This window comes from Eupeodes corollae, chromosome 1 (assembly GCF_945859685.1).
Source record: "Eupeodes corollae chromosome 1, idEupCoro1.1, whole genome shotgun sequence".
Lineage (NCBI taxonomy): Eukaryota > Metazoa > Arthropoda > Insecta > Diptera > Syrphidae > Eupeodes > Eupeodes corollae.
In genome coordinates, this window is record NC_079147.1 from 31,807,066 (window position 1) to 31,833,073 (window position 26,008).

At 32.1% G+C, this 26,008-nt stretch overlaps 1 protein-coding gene across 2 annotated transcripts in view; it reads right to left on the minus strand.

The window, feature by feature from the left end:
• The window catches only part of LOC129942382 (dorsal-ventral patterning protein tolloid), a 42,964-nt gene that overhangs the window by 11,427 nt on the left and 5,529 nt on the right, over nt 1-26,008 (minus strand). The window contains exons 2-8 of one of the 2 annotated variants that reach the window (XM_056051285.1): nt 21,051-21,300; nt 20,595-20,962; nt 14,873-14,971; nt 14,279-14,557; nt 13,530-14,130; nt 13,209-13,407; nt 86-347 (exon numbers count right to left, since the gene is read on the minus strand). In XM_056051285.1, coding sequence (XP_055907260.1) covers nt 86-347; nt 13,209-13,407; nt 13,530-14,130; nt 14,279-14,557; nt 14,873-14,971; nt 20,595-20,962; nt 21,051-21,224 — 1,982 coding nt within the window. In that variant the 5' untranslated portion in view covers nt 21,225-21,300. Of the gene's footprint in view, nt 1-85; nt 348-13,208; nt 13,408-13,529; nt 14,131-14,278; nt 14,558-14,872; nt 14,972-20,594; nt 20,963-21,050; nt 22,191-26,008 lie in introns of those variants that run through there. The other variant, XM_056051284.1, reaches the window with a different exon arrangement.

Below are 26,008 nucleotides of genomic sequence, written 5' to 3' on the forward strand. Positions count from 1 at the left end.
TGTTTAGGGATCCATTTTAGGCAGATTTTATTTAAGTACCGTGTACTCATTGTGTGAGAAGAACTAAATACTCGTATATACTCACTTAATGTTCGGTGGCAGTTTATAGCCACAAAAGACTCCAATTAGCTCCGAATCGGATCGATTGCCATCACGTATTTCGACATAGTCATAGATGCAATTATCATGGTTTTCTATTTCAAATGATTGGAACTTAAGGGCTACCTGGTGATTCTCCGGCACGGTAATTTTCCAAATGCACTCTTTATCGGCTAAATATTCGACGGGATAATTTGGTGAGTCGAGGCGTCGTTCTTCGGTCAGATCGATTTCACCACCGCAAATCACTGAAAATTTCAAACATACATAGATTTTGATTAGTTAGTGTGTTTTGTTGATGGAATGTTGATAGTGTTGTTAATTTAATTATAAATATACATATATATGTACATAAAACAAGAACTTTCGATCAATATATTTAAAGAGATAGTTGTTGAAAATCTATAAACTTTTGGGAATGGGAGCTTACTATTTAAGAAGTTCTTAAAATTATTTTCGAACTCAGTTGTTAGACACACTTTCGTAAAGTTCTTTGGATACAAATTGTTAAAGGCTTATTTATTTTAAAGCTGTCTAAAGGATATTTTTGAAAAATAGTAATAAACTTAATTCAAATCAAAACAGAGGCTGGGATACGACGCGCACCCATAACTTTGCATCCGTGTCTGTCAGTTGAATATTTCTTAAAGAATTTACTAAAAGTTAACAAAAATATTTTGCATAAGTTATATTATATAAGTTTGATTTAAATATCTGTTTTTGCTTCCGACATTTTTAGTCGAAAACTAATTTTCAAAGAATTATCAATGTAAGCAACATTTTTAATTAATTTTTGTGCCGATTTTTACTTTTTGGTCAGTAATTCAGGAACAACCTTTAGAACTAAAAAAAGGAACACATATCACTTGCGCTTGTACGTCCAAAATTTGTTTTCAAGGGTCCTGAAATTGATGATTTCTATTCATTAGATCTCATTTCTTATGAAAACAGTGCTAAGATATTGACAGGCAAAAAACATTGCGACAATGTTTGAGATATTTAAATGTTCTAGCTATACAATGGTTACTTATCATTTTTAAAATCTCTTTTTTGAATTCTATTAAAGAGGCTAACAGGGTCTTGGACAGATAATGTCTTTTTATATTGTAGGTAGATCAAAAGACGTGATAAACTCTTTGTGTCGTCAATAAAACCTTAACATTAAGCAGAGCTTTTAGCAAAGTCAAATATGTTAATGTCTCAACGGTGAACGTTCCACCCAAGGAAAGAGGGTTGAGGATTGTTAGTTAGCATTGAGATTTCGAACCAATAAATTCTACATGGATTTTGAATCCCCATTGGAAATTAGACAATTACATATGTTAAAATCAAAATTGAATGATATTATTATACTCTGCGGTTAAAGTTTTACACTTGAATGACAGAAATGTAAATGAAAACAAAATAAGTATGGACAACTGAAAGTGGATTAGATAAACATAATGAAGAGAATTATAGTCAGAACGGAGCCCTGTGGGACATCAGGGTTTATTTTTTGAATATTAAATTTAGAATGTGCAATAATATACTTGTGATTATAATAACAAATCTGAAGTATAATTTTTAGCATACTAGAATAAAAAAATTGATCGAAACTAATTTCACACATCTTTCATAAGAGAACTTGCTATCAAACTCTATCAAATGAAGTTATGTAAAATTTGTTAGATTGGTCAGGGAAGTAAACCTTAATATCACTATTAGAAGTATCACTATAAAAGGTATATTGCCCGTCAAATTCTTTAAGTTTCTTTAAGTTAAATCATGACATTAGAAAGTTGGAACTTAAATAAAATAAGACAATAGTTGAAGGGATAGGAAAATTCGCATTAATTTAAATCGGATTGTTCAGTTCAAGTAGTATTGGAAGGGTTCTTATCTCATATCCATAAAATTACCGCTAGATGCCCCAGAGCTCGATTTGTGTCCGACACTCTTCTTTATTTTAATAAATGATGTTTTATCTGACACTTCTAGCCCACTATTAGCTTTTAATATTTCTTTTTAGATTCTCATTCGTGTCCTGAGAATTGAGGAATGAGGAATGCAAAGGGCAGTGTATAATAAGCTCATTAAATTCTTATCTTCACAGCATTGCACAATGGGGAATCAAAAACCGTATTAAATTTAGAGCTTCAAAACATCAATGCTGTCTACTGTTGCAAAAGTGTAAAGTCGCGTCGAGGAGACTGAATAGCTTTCAATTAGGTATGTGAATTACAAACTATTTCTTGTGGAGTGATCACATATTTGACATCGCCAAAAATTCTGCTAATTGTTTAGGATTTTTTCCGACAATGCAAGAAGTTTTTTAACCATTCTGATCTAGCTATAATTTGCAAAGCTTTTATTTGTTCAAAACTCGAGTATAATAAAATTGGGTTGGTTTCACAGTAAAGTACTTGAGACTTTTATATAGAATTGATAAAAACAGCTTTAAATATGATAGACGATCGTTCTTCTTCTCAAACATTTGCTACTCTTGAATACCGCCACAAGGTTTTATGCCTATCATTGTTGTACCGATATTTTACAAAAAAAAATATGTTTTAGTGAATAGTCAGTTAAACATATCAACAGAAATACCGTACTTCCAAAAATGCTCATCAGTTTGCCCTTCAACTAAATTTCGGGTGTATTGTTAAGTACAGAGATTCTTTCTTTAGCAGTACTTCACGAACGTGAAACGATTTAATAAGCTCAATATTTCCAACTCATAAAAATGTGCAGACATTCAAATGTAAAGTATATCGGTATCTTCTTTCTAATCCTGCCCTCATTTCCTTATTACTCGCACTGTGTTAAATCATTATAAGGGTATTCATATCCCCTTGAGTGTTAAAAACTATAGTTGTAAAATAGTAAAACTAAATTAATTATGCCACAAAACACAAATTTAATAAATACATATCCTTTCTCAAATTTTGTAATTCAGAAAAACAACAGATAATTTCTCTTGATAAAACAAGACATATCTTTCAAGGTCGGAAGAGATCTCACCGTTGCATTTAATGTCGAAAAAGGTTTTAGAAAAGGAGATGCACTGTAATGCGATTTCTTCAGTATCGTTTTGGAAAGAATTTTGCAAAACTCAACCGTCAACACTATAGAGGCATAATCTTCTAAAGGTCAAATTTCCCGGATACGCAGATGATATTGACATAATTAGAAGATCAAAGCATGATGTCAGTGGATCATTTTTGAGCATTTCGACAAAAGCGAAGAAGATGGGTTTAGTGGTTAATAAGGGCAAGACCAAGTATATGCTGTCATCAAGAAAGGACATTTAACAACGGCGTCTTGGTTAAAACGTCTCCATGGATAGCTATAACTATGAGGTAGTTGAGGACTTTGTCTACCAAAGCACCGCTATAAACTCAGACAACGACAGCAGCGCTGAAACGAAGAATAACTCTTACCAATCGCTGCTTCTTTGGACTTAGAAGGCAATTGAGTAGAAAAGTCCTCTCTCAAAATTCTAAAATCACGATCTAAAAGACTTTCATCATCCCGGTTCTCATTTATGGCGCTGATGCCTGGACCCTGTCAAAGAAAGATGAGAGCGTCTTAGGATGCTTCGAGAGAAAAATTCTTCGGGTGATTTTTGGTCCCGTACGCATAGATGGAGAATGGAGGAGAAGATTTAGAGGCGAACTGTACGGCCTGTATAGCGACATTGACCTAGTTAACAGAATTAAAGTCCAACGGCTAAGAAGGTTAGGTCATGTAGAGCGAATGGACATCAACGCTCCAGCCCGGAAGTTCTTCGAATCCGAGGGATGGCATAGTAGAGGAAAACCGTGGCTCAGGTGGCACACGCAGGTGGGTGACGACCTCAACCAACTTCGCATGCGAAATTGGAGACAGTGAGATAGCGACCGAGCTTTTTTAATTTTTAAATAGTTTGGCCAAAAATTATTCTTGTTTTTTTTTTTTTTAAAGTTGCATAAAATTCATTCTCATTGAATTAAATACCTAATAAAGTCAAAGCTAATTGTGTTCAAATCATTTGTATAAACAAAATATCTTGCAAAATAGAGCTTCACAAAAATTACCACACAAAATTTAACTAAAAAAAAGTACGTATACGCCAGAGTAACCAAACAATAATATTATCCCATTTGAATTGTCTAAGTTTGCAATCAATGAAAAATATATAAGAATTTATATACAGTGGGGAGCAGAAATAAGTACATGTTTTGCGTATAGAAAAAAAGCAAATGGAAAAAGTGTGTTGCTATTTATTTTATTTTCAATTCTTAACAAACCGGGTTATAATACAAAACAGAAAACAAATTAATTCTAAGCAAAACAAAAATAAAACAAACACAACTCCAATGTACCCAAATTTGCACCTGTGAGTTTTTCGATAACTTGCAACAAAAACTTCAAAATTCGTATTTGTATGTCTTTTATTGAGCGAGGTAAGAACTCTTTACAATAAAAAAGTAAATGGACACAATAATTTTATAACTATTTAAAATAATGAGAAAACTATCACAAACAATTAAGGATAGTATTGTAGTCATGACGGAGAATGGCTCTTCCAATGAATGACATTCGTAGCTAAGAAGCTTAATATAAGCCTATCTGTAGTCATTAGAGAAAAGGCGAGGTATTGTTTCAAAACTACAAGCCAGACACCGTACAAAAATACCTACGGATGCGGACCCACGGCTCAAGATAACACGTATTAAAAGACACAAGGTTTTAACACCAAAGGATGCGTGTAAAGCAATTAATAAGCCCGTTAGCCGATGGACTGCAAGAAGAACCATCCATGGCATCAGCGGTAATAAAATCAAAAACCTCCATTGTCTGGAAAAAATGTAAAGGCACAGTTAAAATTTCCCAGACAACAGGTGAGGTCAGACGGATCAAAATTTAACCGGAATCCGAAGGCAAACAATATTGCTAGAGACGTTTTGAAGAGACCATCCAAAGGCACCATGTCAAAGAAACAGTGAAGCACGTTGGGGAAATAGTGCCACATTGGACCACTCTTCTTCCCGATTTTGTAATTATCTGCCCTTATTATGGATGGCACACATCCAAAATCGTGAAGGAATGACTCAACCAACACAATTTTCATCTAATGCAGTGGCAGAGTATTTCAAAACAAAGATTATAGAACATTTAGTAGAAAGTATGCCAAAACGTATTAACAGTGTTATTCGTAATAAAGGCCTTTCAACAAAATACTGAGAAGATCATTTATTCTGCTTTTCATTAAAACAGCGCAAAATTAAGTACATGCTAGTTGTTTTAACTTTTTGGTTTGTTCTTACATAACTTATTTTTTCCGATTTTTATTACATGACAATTTGTTTATGTAGGTACTGAACATGGAATAAAAGAAATACAAACATTTTTAATATCTTTTAATATTGTTATTCTTATGCAGCAATAAGTGCACAAAGTTAAACATATACTCAATTGTGCTCCCCACTGTATATGCACAAAGATCTTTTTTTCCTTGATATATACAAAGCTCTATGATTAATTAAACTTTAAAAATATATTGAATTAAAAACCAATATCCTCAGAAATATATTAAATTGTGTTAAAAGGTATATCATCCTCCTGTCAAATCCAAGTACACCCCAAATACAATTTCCAAACACCTTACCAAAAACAAAACAGAAAACCAAAAATAAAACAGATTCTTGATGGAAATTGTAGCAAAAAACACCTATTTTTTCATATCTAAACGAATAACACCCACAACTCTACACTCAATAATATACTTCCAAACATCTCCACCTAAGGGTTGAACAATGAACACAATCCAAAAAAGAAAAACCCAATAGAAATAGACACTTTTATCCTCTCATATATGTGGTAAATGCCATCATCTAAAGGATATTTATCATTCCTGGTTAAAATAAAAGTCAAGACTACAGAAATATAGATACAACAAAAAAAAAAACACTGAATAGGCAGAAAAGGCGGTGGAGGTGATGGTGTTGATGGTTGTAGCCACAAAGGTAACCCTTGCTGAATGTGCGACTTCAGAAAATAAAATAAAATAAAAACCAAATATTACACTTCCTTGGCCTAAATGGAATGTAGTCCCTATTATCGCCCACAAAGATTCGCAAGGAAATCAAAAAAGACCCCAAGTCCTCTTCTACCATAAATGTATCTACATAAAACACAGAGTAGTCGAAATGTGTAGTGTGTAGACATGTGTCAAAAAAAAAAACAACAACACAAAATTCTAACCAAATGTGTGCAAAATTACATCCCTTACTCCAGGATTCACAACCCAAATCCTAGAACTCACACCAAAACCAAAACTACTGCCTACACACAGAATCGAATTGAAAGTTCCTCCTGTGCAACCAAAAATGCCAATTTATGATTATGGTAACATTGGTTATTGATGGGGCTTTATGGAATGGCGTGGAGTGGCGTGGCATAGAGTGGCGTGGCATGGCGATGACGACGATATATAGATGGTGCAACTAATATTAAATCTAACTCATCGCATCCAGTTGGCATGTGAAATGTTAGTTTCCATTTAACGTTTACTTCGTTTCGATTCGTTTACATTGCCATTTTGAGTGGAAACATTGCTAGGATGTGCATATTTTTGGCGAATTTAATTCGAATTAGGTGATATGGACAAAATTTTAATTAAATCGCATGTGTGTTGTGTGTTATGCAAAAGTTATGGCAATTTTAATTAGACCCAACGCCGCACCGCCGCGCCGGCGATCCGGTTCCACAACCACGCTTGTTGTCTGTGCGGGTCTGATGGATTGCTGCTACTACCTTTAGAAGTATAGGGCCTAGAGAAGAGCCCGGTTTGGTTTTCAATAATGGTGGAAAATATAGGATGTAATTTGGGGCTGATAGATAGGTACGCACTTACGTAGGTAGATGAATGTTTTTGAAATTTGTGGTAAGGAATTAATGTGATTGATGATGTAAACGTAAATATACAAGTTAAATATTTAATTTAAATCGGTTTAGTAGTTAAATGTAATTTTTGTTTGATTTAGTTTTATTTCGATTTTATATGTTATGTTTTTTTAGTTATAATCGAATTAATTATGTGAGTACTGAGTTAGGTTGAAAATAATTACATAGTTTCCATAAGATTTTGTATTTTAAAATTTATTTAAAACTATTGTAGGCCTGTGTTATGTAAAAATTAATTTTGAGCTGAAATTAGTTCGAAATTTAGACTTTTCTAAACTTTATTGTTGGAGTGTTTTTTTTTAATTTTTTTTCTGAATATCTTTTACGTTTGATTGTTTTTAGTTTTAATGTAACTTTTTTCGAAATCAGTAAAATCTTTCTTCATATGTGAAACTAAATTGAGTGATAATGTTATTTGTCGTTTTGACTCTTCTGAAGCCTATAGTTTTCATCGACTAATTTCATAAGCTTCTAGTAGTTATAGCTTAATACTTAGTAAAATGCTTTGAAAAAAGTCATATTAGTAGTAAAAAAGAAAAATGAATACCTGAAAGATAAGATAATTGTCGTGAAAAACAAAAATTGCTAATAATTCTTCTAAGTCCTTGCATTTCTTTTAAAGTTCTTTTTTACGCTTCAATCTGTTCTAATTTATTCCTAAAGGGTGTTTATCACTTTTAAAGCTTTAATTTTTTGACATTTGATAAGAATAAACTACGCAATACTAAAAATAAGACGATCAACGCTTCAACTGCCACATTTTGCAGTATCTAAAAACAGCAGTTTTTCTAAAAACCTAAAAACAGCAGTTTTTCTAAATACAAAATTTCTTTTTTGTTCTTCTGAAGGACTTTTTTTGTCGTGAAACTGGTGCAAAAGTTTGTGTTTTTTAGGATAGTATTGTGAAGAATCGAGATCAATTGCATTGCTCAACAGTAAATAAAGAATTGTTCTAATGTAGCCCGTAGTATTGATAAAAATCCAGGTTTGTTGATTCTTTACCAAACTTTAAAGTAAGACGTTACACCGAATGTTGCCTTAAAAGACTTAAGCTTTTAAAGTTCTGTTAACACAAGATCGCCTTTAACAAAATGATCCAGGTTTTCATCGAAAAATCAGCTTCAGTGATTGGGCACATCTTCAACTGCAAAACTAAGTTAATAAGCAGAATTGTTGGATTTCAGACTCGGAAAATCCAAGAATGATTATTGAAAAGCCCATAGTTTTGGAATGAGAGGTGTGATAGGACCTCAGTTTTTTCCAAAATGATGATTGTACAACATTGAGAGTCAATGGTTTTGAAATATTTAACTTCCCATAGGAAGTCATTGTAATGGGTCCGATTTGTCAAATTGAAAATTTTGACATTTCTAGACGTTTCAAGGTCCCTAGAGTCGAAATAAAAGATTTTTATGGATAGATGCAGAAAGGGCTCTCAAAAAAACTGCGTGGGTGTTTTTTTTTACCATAGCAGTTTGAAAAAATGGTGAACATTTTGATTAACCTTAAATATCTTACGAACCAAAAACGCTAAAGACTTGAATTAAATTTTATATAATATATTGTAACGTGATATCAAAGAAATATATTTTTTGAAAAAAATCCATTTAACTGATTTTTTATAAATCAAAAAAACTGAAAAAAAAATGTGTCACCTCCAAAATCTTACGATTAAAATATGATTTCATCTCCAAAACAATTTTGTGCAACGAAAAATAATGTTTTTAACATCTGATAAAATTTTGATTGACAGTTTTTTTTTATAAAAAAATAAAAATCTAAAAAAAACATTAATCAAAGTTGCTAAAAATTGAATATCGATTCAAATATATTTTCAAAACGTTGAAATTTAGACTTCAAGCTTATTTTATCTAATGAGAAATATTGTTTTTAACATTTTGAAAAATGTTGAGAAAAATCGAATTGACAGTTTTTTTTACAAAAAATAAAAACCTAAAAAAAAATTAATAAAAGTTGGTAAAAATTGATTTTCAACTCAAATATCTTTTCAAAACTTTGAGATAATAGCTTCTAACTAATTTTTACTTATAAGAAATATTGTTTTCAATATTAGGACAAATTTTGAGAAAAATCGAATTGACAGTTTTTTTTACAAAAAATAAAATTCTAAAAAAAAAACAATACTAAAACTTCCGACTCAAATAGCATTTCAAAAATTAAAAAATATTGGCTTCAAACTTATTATTGTTTTCGATATTCAGAAATTTGTATATAAAAATCCAACAGTCCGTTTTTTCATAATAAATAAAACCTACAAAAAATAGTACGCATATTTGGTAAAAATTGATACGAGTACAAGTACATATAGACAAACTTTTAAGCAAGACAAATCGACAGACGGGATGGAAAGTTATCAGTGTGGGTCGCATCCCAGCTCCTTTTTTTGTTGTGGAATCGAAAGATGAAAAACTGGACTGTGCTATGTGCCCCACAAGCGAAGAAACAATCTTAATTTTCCGAAAACAGTTTTCTGAGTGTGATTTAAGGAATTTTTATTTTTTAAATTTTAATTTGAAATATAAGATTCATAGCAATGCTACGCAATCAACTTATGATCTTAAAGATTGGCATAAAGTTGCAATAATGCAAATTAATCATGGAAAAGTGTATTTGGCTGCAAGCTTAGCCATTGTGGCTATTTAGCTGATATTTTTGTCCATTGTCAGAGGCATACTTTTAAAAAATAATTGGTATGGTCTCAGGAGGATTCTCGTAATTGCACGTTAAAAATGATTCCAAAGTCAAAAACATTGCCTTGGTAAAAAGTTATCATCAAAACTCAAAGGGGATTGTTTCAACTTTAATGCAAATGAAAATAAGTCAATGGTTCAGAAGAATTTTCTCCAAGACTATGAAAAATAAGGTTTAAGAAATATGGTGTCTCAAAATTTGATTACTTCAAAAATCCTTAAAAATGTTTCCACTTAAAATAATTTTCGATTCTAACCCATACTTGTAAGTCTCGTTGACTTTTTAAGATAAATTCAAAACGTACTTATGAAAGCATGTTCGAGAAAGCTTATAATACTCGTACCATTCTCTCCTTTTTTTGGATTTTGAATTTGAATGGCTTAACATTATCTCAAAGGCTTATCAACTTTCCATTTATATTCACATGATACAATGGTACACTGGGTTCAACTATTTACCAAAGAAAAGTATTTACAAAATAAAATTAAACACATTACTGGGTCACCAATACTTGCTCTTAAAAAAAACTTTATTATAGTTAAGCCTTCAAAAAGTAGGCTTTATAATATATAAAATGTGTACAAATATTAATAAATTATTTTAAATCTAATATTTTAATAGATCTATGAACTAGGTTTTTACCAACGGACCTACCTACTATAGGTTTCAGATGACTATATATAATTTTGTTTATGAAACCATAACTTGCCTTAAAGTTTAATGTCAGACTATATCTTGAAACAAACTACTACGTATACCTACTCCTGTTCCTGATGTCTAGAAAAAGTAGGTAATTTGATTAAAAAAGGGACAGGGTATTCATTTTTTAAGCTTGAAAGAAACTCAACTGACCAAAAAATTTAATGACAATGGGGAGAATTTCCAGACGAAAAAATGCTAGTGCTTTTGACAAGCTTTATAAAATTGAGGCCTATAGAAATATGTTTTTTAGAAATAAGTAAGAGCATTTTGCTGCTTTAAAATTGAGTACTTTTAACGATAAAGGATCTGATTCTATCGTTGCTTGGGTTCACTAAAATGTTAACTCAAATCTTAATGAAATTTTTTTATAAATCAATAGTATTTCTCCAATAACATTTTTCATCGTATTTTGAATTGTGAATTTGAAGAGAAGGACATGGAAACATGATACTAGGTTTTTTAAATACCTGCTGTCTTGTTTATAAACAACAAAATAGTTATTTAAGAAATCGTGTTTAGAAATTAAATAACAATTTTCTATGCTCAAACTTAAGGCAATAGGTTGCTGCATCATTTAAAATTACAACATTCTTATTCAATGAAGTAGTTTTTTGGAATAAAAGTATTTGAAAGTTTAATATTTGATTTTAATTTTTTCTAAAAAAACTGCAATTTAATAAAATAATGGAAAACAAATTAACAAAACACGAGTAAGAAATTAAAAAAAACGTTAAATGTTTGCTTCACTAGATTTCGTGTGATTATAAAAACAATCCAAATTTACCATTATTATTTTCTTTAATAATGAACGACTCTCAAGTGTTTTTTTTTTAAGTTCTATGAATGCAAGAAGTTGTCCAGAAGGTATTGTAGGATCTAATTGGTAACTAATTTCTTAGTATTCAAATTACAGGAAGATCCAGAACATTCCACATTCATGTAGTACGGAAAAAGAACGAATCTCTGTACTTTAAAGAAGGACTGAAGTTTTGCAAAAGGGTGCATTAATGAACATTCCTGGGGATGCTAATATTATTCTTTAATTACTTTAGTGAAACGTAAATGGTTATCTGTCAAAATTAAGATGCAAAAGTGAGAACAAGGAAAGAAATCATTTTCAACAATCTACAATCATTTTGAACGATCTTTTTTAAATACTGCGCCTATGATTCTTTAGCAAGTTAATAAAACAACAGCCCAAATATGGGAGCTATAAACAAGGTTTGGACGTGTATAGGCGCTAGTTCACACAGGACTGTAGCAACATCTTAAGTAAGTTATGGACGCATATAGGTTCTATAGATAAACTAAATGCAAGGGCCAAAAGCATTTCTTACATCGCCTAAAGAAAGCCAAAAATCTTGCAGCATTTTCAAAGACATCACGTTTGTAATGCTTGTAATGTTATTGTTCATAGTTTCGCAAGAGGTTGTATGTGATACTAAGAATCTCAAGACGTTCAATTTCTTTTAAGGTGTACACTCTACGCTTTAATGACAATGCTTTCAAGGTCAAAATTCAATAAACTTATAATACATTGCCTTTAAAGATCCAGAGGGCATAGTTGTGAATCTTAAAATTAATATGGATAGCTAACAGCACCTGTCATCAGCCAATGAATCCAAATTGACGAATTCAAGCAATGTTTCATTTTGAAACTACCTCCAAAAGCTCAAATGTAAAGTTGGCCACACATCTGTTTCTATAAAGAAAATCCGATTGACAAATCAATCTCAATACTAGTCCAATTTAAGAAATGTACTTCTATTAACTCCTAACCCGAAAACAGACAAAGATTTTATTCCTTCAAGCCTTTCTTTGGTTAATTAAATGGTGTTTTAGTCCAAAATAAATTCATCTCTAAGATTCTACCGATATCAATACATCAAAAAATTAATCTCTTTCGCTCCCCACAGACAAAGAAAACGTTTCTCCCTAAAACTGCCAAAGAATTTCTAACTTGAAGTGATTTTATTGGATGGCAGACTTTTAACAACCATCGATTTCCCCAAAGGCACTGAGACTTGAATAAATATTTTTCCAGAACATCAGGAACATTTAAAGAACTTATTAATATTCACAGCGGAAAATGTTTTCAAAAAATATATTAATCACAAGAAGTCAGACAGAACGAGACCCCGACCTAAACCCAATCCCAGTCCAAAGCAGCCAAGTCAATCGTAGTTTATTTTTTCATTCAACAATTCCCAAACTTTCTAAATTTAAGATATCTGCGCCTTTTACAACAATACACAAAATAATGTTTAATCAAAACAATTCCATAATGGTTTCTATACAGCTTCTATGTATATAGGATGTTACAAGGATATATTTTTAGGAAATTTAATGTAGAAATAAAAAAACAATACACACCCTAATAGAAAAATGATTAATTCAAACAACCAACCAAACCATCAACACGAAGATAATTCACCCCAACCTCAGCGCGGAGTCGAAAACACAGATCCTTAAAAAACAATCAAAATCCACCTTCTTATCCCTTATTTGAATACTGACTGAACCTTTTTTTTCTTCTATTCTTCAAACTCGTAGTCTTCTTTACTGATACCGACCTTACATAAATACACTCTGAGATATTCTCTCAAAGCGTGGGATGTTTATACTTTTGTATAGATGGAAGTTGAGTACTGAACCCACAAAGTAGCTTTTTCTATATGTATATACTATATATTAACCTTCCTACCTACCTTTGAATATACAAACATATAAAATATACAAAACACAAGTAAATAAACTTTTAAGCTTACCTTCGAAATCCCCGATGAATCCTTTAAATCCTTTAACCACATTATGGTTCACGTAGCTAATAAGCATTCGACTTGAATCGGTTTTAATCACTTCCGTTGTTGCATTACCGCAAATCCTTTTTATTATGGGTGATTTGTGCCAATAACCGTCGCGTATCTCCAAATAATCCTTTTCACAGTTCGTTGATTCCAAAAGATTCTACATAACGAATACACAAAGCCATGAAAATATTGTAAACTTGTTTCTCTTTTTTTAAAGTCCTTATTTTTTCAACAAAAAAAAAAGGAAAAATCAGAAGAGAAATAGAAAACACAACTTACCAACTGATGAATCCTGAAAATAATCCTTTCACCATTGGTTGCGGTTATTCGCCACTCGCAGCGTTCGGGCAGCATCACACTGTCAATTTCATCTTTACCGGATGTTGTACTCTCACCACTGCCAGCGTAGTAGAATTGTGGTGACACTATGTCACCAGAGTTTTGTTGAAAGGTCTTTCCGCATGTCGAACATTTGTACAACAAGTTAGCCTGTGCAATGTCGCCCCTGCTAAGCTTCAACCTCTGGCCAATTTCTATGCGGTCTTCGGCTGAAGTGGGCTGGCCAATTGGCAAAATCGTGTCCAGGTATAGGCTCTTGGAGAACGTGTTCTTGGCATAGTGCATAATTGAGTTATAGTCGTATGGTTGCCCTAATGAGTCCACGTCCTCAGGTGTGAGTACATTGAAATTGTACTCCTGGCCCTTCATGATGTTGGCGCGATTTATGATTATGTGCTTGTCGCGGTCGGTGCGGGTATGCTCGTGCCAGAATCCTATAACATGACCCAATTCATGAACAACAATACCGAACTTTTCACAATTACGTCCAATCGAGATATCTTGTCGTCCGTTACCGCGTTTGCCAACAAATGAACAGCATCTAAAATTTAAGGGGGGAAGAAAAAAAAAACATACAAAACAAACGATTACATTGAATTCGTGGTCGCGTTGCGTTCGGTTCGCGTGAACAAAAGTTGGAGGTGTTCCATGTTATGGTGTCAGAAACTGAGAGAGTTCTGTAAACTTACCCGCAATTTTTTACGGTGAAATAGATGTAATTCGGATGTAGTTTGGGGTCACGTTCAACGAACTTAATGCAAGTGAAGTTCTCCCAATGTCGCATCGCCTGCTTGAAGAGGGCCTTGTGAGAGCCACTAAAGACCCGGTCAATTTCGTATGGGATAACTCCATAGTCCCAGATGCGATCCTTTTTGGCAGTTACTGCACGTGGATTTCTGGTAAGACTGAGGGCTGCTGTGGTTTTCGTGGGTTTTGTTGGAACACGTCGTCGTTGTTTTGGGGCGAGTCTGGAAATAAATGGAGCGAACTTATATGAAGAGTATATATAGAACTGAAGTGCCTTGTAAATGTTGACAGAGTGGGGTTGAAGTTTATTGGAAATTTAATGGAGGAAGATGTTTTGACAATGATAATGGAAATAAGAGGTGTTGGTGTTGTTCTTAGGTAATTTTTTTTAGTATGGATATTTTGATAAATTGATAATAGAAAAATAAAGGTTTATAATTTTGAAGTAATTTAAAATTTTATTTTACAATTATAGATAACAATATTTATTTTTTTTAACATGTATAAGATTTTTGATGGTCTTTAGTTATACTTACGCTAGTTTATTGGTGTTTTTAGGGTGCTTAGTTTTCTTTTTCAAATGCCTTTTGGATAAGCGTTTCTTGTTCCTTCTTTTATTGGATTTTAAAATACGTCTGGAAATAGATAAAAAAATAAAAATTTATTATTTAAAAACAGTAAAGTAGTAGTTAAAGAGAATATGAGTCGATTTAATAAACTTGTCAAGTTTTGTTAGCCTTAACATTAATGGTACAAAAGTTATCGGCATGGAATGAGTGAAAATAAAACTCTTTAAATGTTTTACAGCTAAAATAAAAACCCAAATTAAAACACTATACAGGTCAATTTGTGTTTGTTTAAAGCAGATTAGTATTTGGCTTAGAGGCTTTATGCAACTTGTAAGGAATATTTCATTTTTGAGAGAAAGAAACGAATCAAAAGAGTTAAACTATTCGACGCACAATTAGAATTTAATGATAAAAAAGAGGCTGGAATTGTCTGTCGAATTGTCTTGTTTAAAAGTTTGTGGGTTTTCGTGTTGGGATAAGTTGTTAGTTGTTCTTTAAATTTTTAAAATTACCAACAATATTTTTCAAATAAAGAAATAGTTCAGTTTGAAAATCTAGTTTTGTTAAATAGATTTTTAATCGAAAACAAATGTTTACCAATTTAAGTAGCATTTCTTAATTTTTTACAAATTGGATGAATGAAATTGATTTGAGAGATATCAAGAACCGAACATCAATTTTCACCAAACTTGAGTACTATTTTTTATGAAAAAGCGCACTGTTGGATTTTTATAAAAAAAACTGCTGAATATCGAAAATAATAAAAGTTTGAATACAATATTTTTAATTTTTGAAAAGCTATTTGAGTCAAAAGTAAATTTTTAAAAACTTTAGTATCGTTTTTTTGTTAGGTTTTGTATTTTTTGTAAAAAAAACTGTCAATTAGATTTTTCTCAAGATTTGAATGAATGATGACAACAATATATTTAAGAAGATAAAAGTAGTTTAAAGCCAATATCTCAAAGTTTTGAAAAGATATTTAAGTCGAAAATTAAGTTTTTATTTTTTGTTAAAAAATACTGTCAATTCGATTTTTCTCAAAATTGTTCAGAATGTTGAAAACAGTATTTCTTATAAGCTTATATTAGTTGGAAGCCAAAATATCAAATTTTTGAAAAGATATTTGAGTCAAAATTCAATTTTTACCAACTTTGAATAACGTTTTGTTAGGTTTATATTTTTTATAAAAAAACTGTCAACTCGGTTTTGCTCAAAATCTTACCAGATGTTAAAAACGTTATTTTTTCTTGCACAAAATTGTTTTGGAGATTTTGGACCATTTTGTGTTCGTAAAATTTTTGAGGTGAGAATTTTTTTTTACATTTTTTTTGATTTATACCTTTAATTGTATTTTTTTTTAAATATATTTGTTTGGTATAACGTTACAATATACTTCATTAAATTTTATTCAAGTCTCTAGCGTTTTTGGTTCGTAAGATATTTAGGGTAAACCAAAAAACCTAAACCTTTTTTTTAAACTGCTATGGTAAAAAAAAACAACCCGTGTAGTTTTCTTGAGAACCCTTTCTGCATCTTTCTGCATTATTATCTGTTTAAAAAAATTTATTTGAAGTCGATATCTCTTCTAGTTCTTGAGCTATGGACGACGAAAATACGTCGCGAACGTACGGACGCACACGCACACGCACGCACAGACGACTTTCTAAAAATATTTTATTTCGACTCTAAGGACCTTGAAACGTCGAGAAATGTCAACATTTTCAATTTGACAAATCGGACCCATTACTATAACTTCCTATGGGAAGTTAAAAATATACATTTCTATTGCACATCAGGTTTTTAAAAGATTCACCTATACTTTTTATAAGAACAGAGTTTTTAACATTAGTTAAAACTCAAAATATCTCTTAACAATAAATCGTATGATTTGGCAAAATACAAATCTTTCTCCTCTATAAACAATTTCATTAATTTTAGCATCTTACTTAGTTTATGGGAATTGTCATTTGTTATGAGTCATAAATTGACTCTATATGAAGTTTTGAGCAAATTAATTGACGCTATATGAAGTTTTGAGCAAACCTTAAAATTAATACTTTCACAATTTAAAAAAAATACTTTTAATTACACTATTTGCAAAACTTTAAAACTATCTGTTTTCAATATTATTTTTACACTTTTTAAATTTATTTCAAAAATTTGATGTAATAGATTTGTGTAGATAATAGGATTCGTTACAAGAACGAAACTTACTTTCAAACTGTTTTACCTTTATCTGTTGAAAACCTTTTTAAAATAGATGGTTTAGTGTTTCTTTCAGATTGAAGTATGGTTAAATCTAACAACATATGAAGATTTTTTAAATGAAATGATTTTAATATTTTTACTGAATATTGAAGGAAAGGGTTATGGATTTTGACAAACCTCACGGATTTTGTTGGAAAAGGTACTTCATAAATTAATATAGACTCAAAAAGCCTAACTAACCTGTTTTTTTTTCAAACATAAATAAGTAATTTCTCCAAAACCTGACGTCATACATTAAATTTGAACTAGGATTAGAATTAAGGCCATCAAAGATTATTTGAAAAGTGCAATTTTATTCCCAGGAAGAAAACTTTATCGACCTTTGAAATCAGGTTAGCAGAATTTTGTTTTCGAGTTGTGGTTACTTTTGCATTTAGATTTCCTAAATTTAGTATTTACTGTAGGAAATGAGTTTCTGCGTTGATTTAAAAGACAAAACTTTATCATCAGTATTTTTATTTTCTTCATTTTGAGCAGGTTTCTGAAACCTAACAATTTTTTTCAATTTTGTTTCAAATTCCATCTGACAAAGTTGAACTTCCTAAATCGCCCGCTTAGTCTAAAGTGGAGAGTTATTTTTGAGGCCTTAGTGCAGATTTATCCAAATCAATCAAAAACTATAGCTTTTTTTAAGTTGCGGGCACAGTTTATAGCTCATGTAATTACATACACTATAATACGATTATTTTCTTCTTACAATTGAAAGATTTGTAGAAAAAATTGTCGAATGTTGCACATTTTGTTTCTGTAATAAAAATTCCTTCTTTGTACTCCTTAAAACCTTTAAAAAGTGCCTTGAATCATGAATATCAGCCAAAGTCATATATCATATATGGAAAACAAATTTGGTCCAAGAACAGAATTCTGAGGGACACCAGTAACTTTTTCTTTGAGGATATAGATCACCTCCAACTCCTTCTCTGTTGAGTTCTCTGGAGTCGATAGGAATACAAAACTTTTGTTTGAAGAGCTATAGAGCCCCCTCTACCCTCGGAGATGTTATAAATGAAGCTCTACGCAAGGTTTCGACTTTGTTAAAAAAGAAGTTGATCAACACTAATGGTTCAATAATAGATTTCAATGTTTGAGATCAAATTTTATAAAATTTCTCCAAATTTATGATTAGCGTCTCAAGGAACAGAAAAGTGAAGTTAAATATAAAAATAAAAAACAAGCATCAAATTTAAATATTTGGAAAAAAAAAACAAAAAATGATTGTTTCGAAAACTATTTTCTGTTATCGTCAATAAATTTTTTTATCCGTAGGAAACTCTGTTTTTATTTTGTAAACCATTAAAACAAAATCTCTTTTAAATTGTAAAAAATTGCATAACATTTACTTTCTAAAAATATAATTTTGCTTACCAACAAAAATAAATCATACAACACGCTAACGCTAAAATATATGCCTGTACAAAATAAGACGTGCCAATAAAAAGCTACTCCAAAGAAATACATATCTCGACACAACACAAACTCAAAAAACTATATGCACTTAAAAGAAAGGGTTAAAATGCACTCTTCACCACCAAACACATCATCATAAAAGCCATAAATAGCATAAAAGTCCGAGAGGTGTTGTCATAAAAAGTCATAAAAAATATTTCTATTCCCATTTGCCTGGGATGCGAGATGCTAAATCATTAAGTACCTCTGCGTATTTTCCTACAACGTAAATTCAAAAATATCCCGGAAATCCCAAAAATCACTATAACCACTATAAAAACAAAAACTATTAATTTCAGGTAGAATTAAAAAAATTAGAAAAATAGGTATTTAGGGATTATACTTGAGCATGTTTGTGCCGTATTCATAGAATTACCGGGAAAACCCTAATAAATTTTGAATAGAAAGTTTTAGGATACGGATTAAAATGTAAAAATCGCACATAGAATTTGTACAGTTCAGTTTTAAGTGTATATGTACTATATAACATCAATTTAACTAAATACATAATCTTGTATAGAGTTTTGAAACGTTTATGCATCTCAATAAGATGAAAAATGAAGACAGCAGAATCATACATAGGTGGATTAGGAAATAATTTAATGGAAACAGGTCTGAATTTCAGTTTTTGGAGGGCGCTTAAGAAATTATGAGCTTAAGTGTTTTTTCCCTAGAAAATAATTAATAAAATATGTACGTAGTTTTCTCAAAACTTGATTAGTTTTTGGCAACAGTGGGATATCTTTTATTTAATTGCAACAAATGTTGGTATTTCCAAATAAAAAATGTGATTGATAAAAATTCGGGATTCCCACTACTAAATTCGGAAACCATTTATGTTATAAGATCTACAAAAGAAAATAATATTGCACAATTTTGAAATATTTCAGCAATTCCATCGATAGGTTTGACATGTTATTCAAAAACTAAAACATTTTGTTTTTCAGCTGTTTTTCCAAAAGAAATAGTGAACAATTTAGTTCTTGAGTGCATTTCGGAACAATCTTTACTATTCGGAGTATTTCTTGTCGCAAACCCTTTCCGCATTCTACGACAGAAGAGTTTGAAAAGGGTAAGTTGAAACCAAATTTGAAATTTTATACGAAATATTTTGTACAATTGAATGAAATTGACATAGACAAATTTCGATTTTCTGAAAAGCTTTCTTATCAGAATAATTTTTGACTTTAAATAAAGATTGTCCCAAACTTCTTTCCAAATTTGAATTTTATGGCTTCAGTAATAGTGTCAATGTTGCCAAAAGGAAAAGGGTATCAATGTGACAGTTGGCAGTTTAAGGTTATTAAAAGTAAAGCGTAATCCAAGAGAACGGAGCATTTGTATTGGGCTTTAGAGAAACGAGAAATAAATTCTGACTTTTTTTAACAAATCCATTTTAGTAATAAAGTTATCGTGTTAAAGGTTTTCAAACCTACGAATAATTGTTGAAAAACACATTATCAAGTGATAAATCTATGCAAACAAGCAATGTACCACCAAAGTCAAGAAGTAGAGAATGGGAAAGTGTTTCAAAGAAATTCAGTCATATTTTTCCGAAACAGTCATACACAATTTTAATAACAGGATTCATAATAGCTAACACTATTGCATTACTAGCTCCAATCTCTATACTATATGAATCATTAAACAAAATCAAGTTGGCTACTCAAAAATCTGTATTTTCTAATGACATTAAATTTTAAGTCTGTTATCAGAATTTTTTTTTTTTTTGAAGTATTGATTGAATTAAAAAACGAAAATTAACTTAACATAAAATCATTATAGGTACACAATAACTAAAAAGGCGCCCTAAACACTCAAAACCCCCTCGGGCAGCTCATGTAAATTAATTCACCAAGGTAACCAAAACCGACCAAAAATAATATTCAAAATACATGAAACAAAACAAGACACAAAAATCGACGAAAATATACCAAAAGAACAATTCAAAAACAAAAGAAACAAAAAAACTTACCTCTGTAAAGACAATCGTCTGCGTTGCAACTTCTCCTTATGCACACCCTTGGAATTGTCTCCCTTGATTTTATCGCCACCACTGAGCGCCTCCATTTCAGCACGTATCTTATCCGCAGGCAAAGCTGGCTCCACAATAATGTTGCGCTCGTAAACAAAATTATTCCCCGAATCATTTACAATATTCTTAGCATTCGATTGGATTTTATTCAAATCGGAATTAAAAAGGAACGCTGGCAAACGACTATGGTGATTCTTTTGGCCTTTATCCAAATGATCACCATCCATCATCGTCATGGCTGAAGTTGATGGTTGTAATTTAACATTATTTCCCCGTGGATTGTTACCTTGACCTTTGAGGTTTGGATTCTGGATGCAACAATAACAAACAAAAAAATTGGTTAAAAACTAATAATTTAAAAAAAACACACACTATTTTTATGTTAAAAACACTTACAAAAACTCGCGGTACGAGTAAATCACTGATTGTGTAAATTCCTTCTTCTTCAACTTGAAGCTCCTTATCTATACCAGGAGGTTTATTCTTTAAACTATCACTTGCTGAAGATATCACTATTAACGTCACTATTATGGTCGTGGTTATTGACATCACTTTGTAGAAAGATGACATTTTCAATATTTGAACTTTAAATTCTTTTTCAATTCTTTCAATGAACGAATAAATTTTAAGGAAATTCCAAGCGCCACTAGAACGGTCGGACGAATCGATAGTATAGCCACTGTATCGCTAATGTATATTCTCTCACTCTCACGACTCACCTTCCCGCACAAAAACAAGACACTTACTGAGGACTTTGACAGACCTTCAGCAAACATATAGGTATATGAAGCTGTCGTCGGCGGCACGGTGCGGCGCGGTAGCATGGTCGTCCGTCGTCGCTATCGTTGGTCGTTTACGGAACAGATGGATGAGAGATGGATCAACATTCAACGATCAACCATCAACGAACGGCAGCAGCCTGGAATCAAAGCCAAAGTCGCAGTCGAACCTGAACCCAAAGCCGAACAACACCATCACCATTTAGAGGGGTAATCAACTTCGAGAGCAAAGATACATCGAAGATCATCCCAAGCCTGGGAATGCTTCTGCTGCCTGCTTGCTCTATTGTATAGAAATCCATGAGATACCTTTTTTGTTTGTCTTGCTCTTATGGATTCTTTTTTTGTTCTTGATTTCGTTTACCTGGATGTCGTCGTCGATGATGGCTTTAGCATCAGATCTTGGCTAAGGGCCCTATTCTATACTTATCTGGTGTATCGTGTATCATTTAGTGGCACCATACAGAAGGGGCATTGTGTGTACCTAAAGACACCTTCAAAAATATTCCCGCAGTTTACCTGACGTAGGTACATCATCAATTTACTTACGATTTTTCGGTTTCGGTATCCAAATTTCTATAGAAGTTCCTATTTTGTTCTGTTTAGCTCTGAAGATGTTCTTTATAGCTAGACCTGAAGCTAAAGGAGCAGAAACAACAGAAACATACAAGACAGACAAAAAGAAGACAATCATTTTGAAGTTTACTTTTTGGGTTGGACGAGTTTAAAAGGTTCTTTATTCTTTGAGGCTTCATTTTATACGATTTGTTTGTTGTGTGCTTCACCTTGACCTAAACACCTGTTTTTTTTTTTTGAAAATGAAGATGACGAAGACGATGGCGATGAGAAGTGATAGGACCTTATAAATTCTGACTTTTAGATAAATGAAATCCTCTCTCTCTCCTTCTCTTTTTCTGTGGTTACCTCATAATCATGGCCATCAACATCATTGGCATAATCGTTTGGAGTGCTGAATGCCTTCAATTTAGAAGTTGTTTGTTACTAACCACAAAACTCTCCTTTCAAAAGGATCCCTTACCTATCTTCTTCATGGGTAAACCTACCATCTCCTTAGGGGAGCTCAAATTGAGGAGTTTATGCTTTTCTTGTGAAGAAGGTTTTATTTTATTTTTATTTTTTAAACGATAAACTTTTTATATTTTTTAATTTGTTCGACCAAACGACGACGTTAATGATAAAAAATAAACTTAAATAAACACATCTTTGGGTGGTAAATTGATAATTAAGAAATTTTAATCCTATAAAGTTCAAAGTTATGTTTGAGAGCAAAACAAAAATAAAATAAAATAGTTGCAATTTTCAAAAGGACGATTGATAAATAGAAATGAGAAAACTGTTAGAAAGTTCAAAATTACAAACAAATAGTGCTCAAGAAAAACTTGCTTTGAATAATAAGTTATTGCAATTTTAGCCTTTTAATTGGGGTAAATGGTATTATTGGTAATTTTTTGCAATATAAAATACTATGTCAATACAAAAATCTCCACCACTTATAAAGTGCAATTTAAGGACATAAAAGTTATAAAGACAGACTTGAAAATAAAATGTCAATGTTTGTTTGTTAAGGTAGCGAAGTTAAGGTCTTAATAATGTACTTATATTACGTCTGCAACCACAACCTACACAGATTGTTATAAGTGTGTTTTAAAATGTTCGAATGTTTGTAAAACGTAATTTTTACTTCACGGTAACTGGTGGAACTTAACCGCCTAACTGTGGACTGAAAAGGCAACGAATTTTGAAATATTCAAATATAAACGATCAGACAACACCCGTTAGTTCAAGGAATACAAGATTGGCCTTAAACATCGCCGCGGCTCGTGAAAGTGTACAGCAGAACCCGAGGTAATCTATTAATCGCCGTCCACAAAAACTCGGCCTTTCGCAGCTTTTACTTGGCGAATTTTGCGTCGGGACTTGATCCTATACCCGTACAAGATCCAACTGTTCGCAGACGGGGCTTCGAATCGTTTGGAAGATGTCATCAATTTTGGGTGAAAAATCATCTTTAGTGACGATGAGTGGCTTTGTTAACAAGCAAAATTGCTGTATATTGGACGACACCAACCCATTCGAGGTTCACCAGGTGATAATGCATCTTCAAAAATGTGGATTTTTGGCCGATGGCGTAATTGGTCCGAACTTTTTTGAATGCAACGTTAGTGAAGCGGTCACCATCAACAGGGAGCTACATCACGATGATAACTAATTTCTTATGAGCCAAATTGAACCATATGGACCTAGACGACATGTGGTTCCAGCAGAACGGTGGTACGTGCCACACAGCAATCGCCACGATTGACATTTTGCATAAACGATTTTAGGGTTCTATGCGGAAGAGTCATTGAAAATTGGACCACTCAAATCCGTGCCATCGTAAGAAGCTGAGGCGAGCATTTGAATCATTTCGTATTTTACCCTTAATGGCATACATGCGCCTTTCAAATAAAAATTAATATGATTATAACCTCACACACTGCTTTTTTATTTCATTTCAAAACCCTTTATTTGCCAAATCAAGATGTTCCCAAAGATTTTAAAATTCAATTGTTGGTGTTAATTCCAATCATTAACTAAAATGTTCAAAAAGTTTAAAAATACAATCAATATTTTAAAATTTTGTATTCAATCAAAAAAAGTTAAGTGACGGTGCAATAGCTCGTGGAAAATCAGGAACTAGTGACTTACAACTCTTAATCATTCCTGGTTTGACAATCATGGATTGAAAAAATTACACCTGGCGTGAAAGTTCTACACACTGACCATTACTCTCTATAGTTTTAATATTTGCTCCAAAAAGTTTGTGTTTATAAAATTTGCAGAAACTCTTCTCTTCTAAAATGTGAAAAAATCCAAAATTTGTTAACATTAAAATTGTTTAGACATAAAAGCATAAAAAAAAAAGTTTTTGAGAACTACAGAATTTTTTTGGCTTTCTACTAAGACACTTCAAAATAAACATCAAAAACGCATTTTATTTTCATTATTCGATCTAAATAATTTATTCAAATTTTAACAAGTGCAACAGATTAAGAACTTGAATTTGTCATTATATCTTTAAACTCTAGCTGTTAAGAATTGTTGTTTCAAAACTTTTCCATATAGTCAAAATTCGATCATCAACCTTATTAGCGTTTGGTTTCTCTTCGATTTGTAACCAGACATAAGCACTGACTCGAGTCATCTGCATGCAAATAATTTTTTGTGTTATTACTAAAGATATTTAATTCAAAAAAAAAAACAGTTTGACACCAAAACTAACGAAACACTCAAATGTTACCCACACAATGCCCTTATGAAATTATAATAACAGCAATAGTGTAGATCATTTGAAAGGTCTTGACATAACCTACAAAACGACGCTATGCATCATTAGTTTGGATATTGCGTTCAACCGTTATAGACGTGTAAACATGGAGATAACTAAAGCCGAAATTTGCGTTATTTTAAAGGCAAATCCGTTAGAGAAACGTTCCGTGAGATTAATTGTGTTACTCTATGACTTAAAACAGTGAAAAATTGGTGAAAACGATCCTATGGATAAGCCACCCGGCGGAAGGCCGGTGGAGATTGGACTTAGTCACCAAACCATTTAAACCATCCGCAGATGGGTCTACACAAACAAAAGCTTGATGTTTGGGTGCCACATGATTTGACACAAAAATGCTGCTGAAACGGAACGAACTCGACCTATTTTTGAAGCGGATCACTATGAACTGCTCCCATATGGCCAGACCGCAACAACTGGTCCGCTTGAATCAGGCGATCAGATCAGAGTCTAGAATTGGCCAACAAGAAGGGTGTATTGTTCCACCAGGACAACGGCAGACCACACACTTCGTTGATAACTCGTTAGATGGGATAGGATGGGAGTTTTTATCGGATCCACCATATAGCCCGGACATAGCGTCAAGTGATTACGAATTGTTCCTGTCCATGTCGAACACCCTTTGTGGTGTAAATTTGAACTCAAAAGAATCTTGTGAAAAGTGGCTGACCGGGTTCTTCGCAAATAAGCAATGTGGCTTCTCCGAGATGGGTTTTATGAAGTTGGCATTTAGATGGAAACAAAATTGGATTATCGAACAAAACGGCGCATATTTGAATTAAATACGAGCACTTTAACACTTTTTATAAAGCATTGAATAAAGAGCAAAAAAGCGGAAGGGAGATATTTTCCAACCTTTAGAATTTTTTGTAACAATTGAAAATATCTGTGAAGTTAAACCAATTAAGTAGCATTTTTGGTTGAAAAAATTATGTTTGAAACATTTCTAGAAATTTTACTAAATACTACCAACAATAACTTTCGAAACGATAAAATAAGTTCGAATTAAAATCTCTTTTTTTCTTTCCCCTCAAAAAATTGTGTGGAGTATTGTATTTTAGTTTGTAAGCTATTCCTTGAATACAAAATTTTTAAATTTCTCGACGTTTCAAGGTCCGTAGAATACGTGTGTACGTGAACGTTTGGAATACAATTTTTCTTCGTCCATATTGCAAGAACCAGAAGACGTATCTATTTTAAATACATTTTAGTACACAGACAATAAC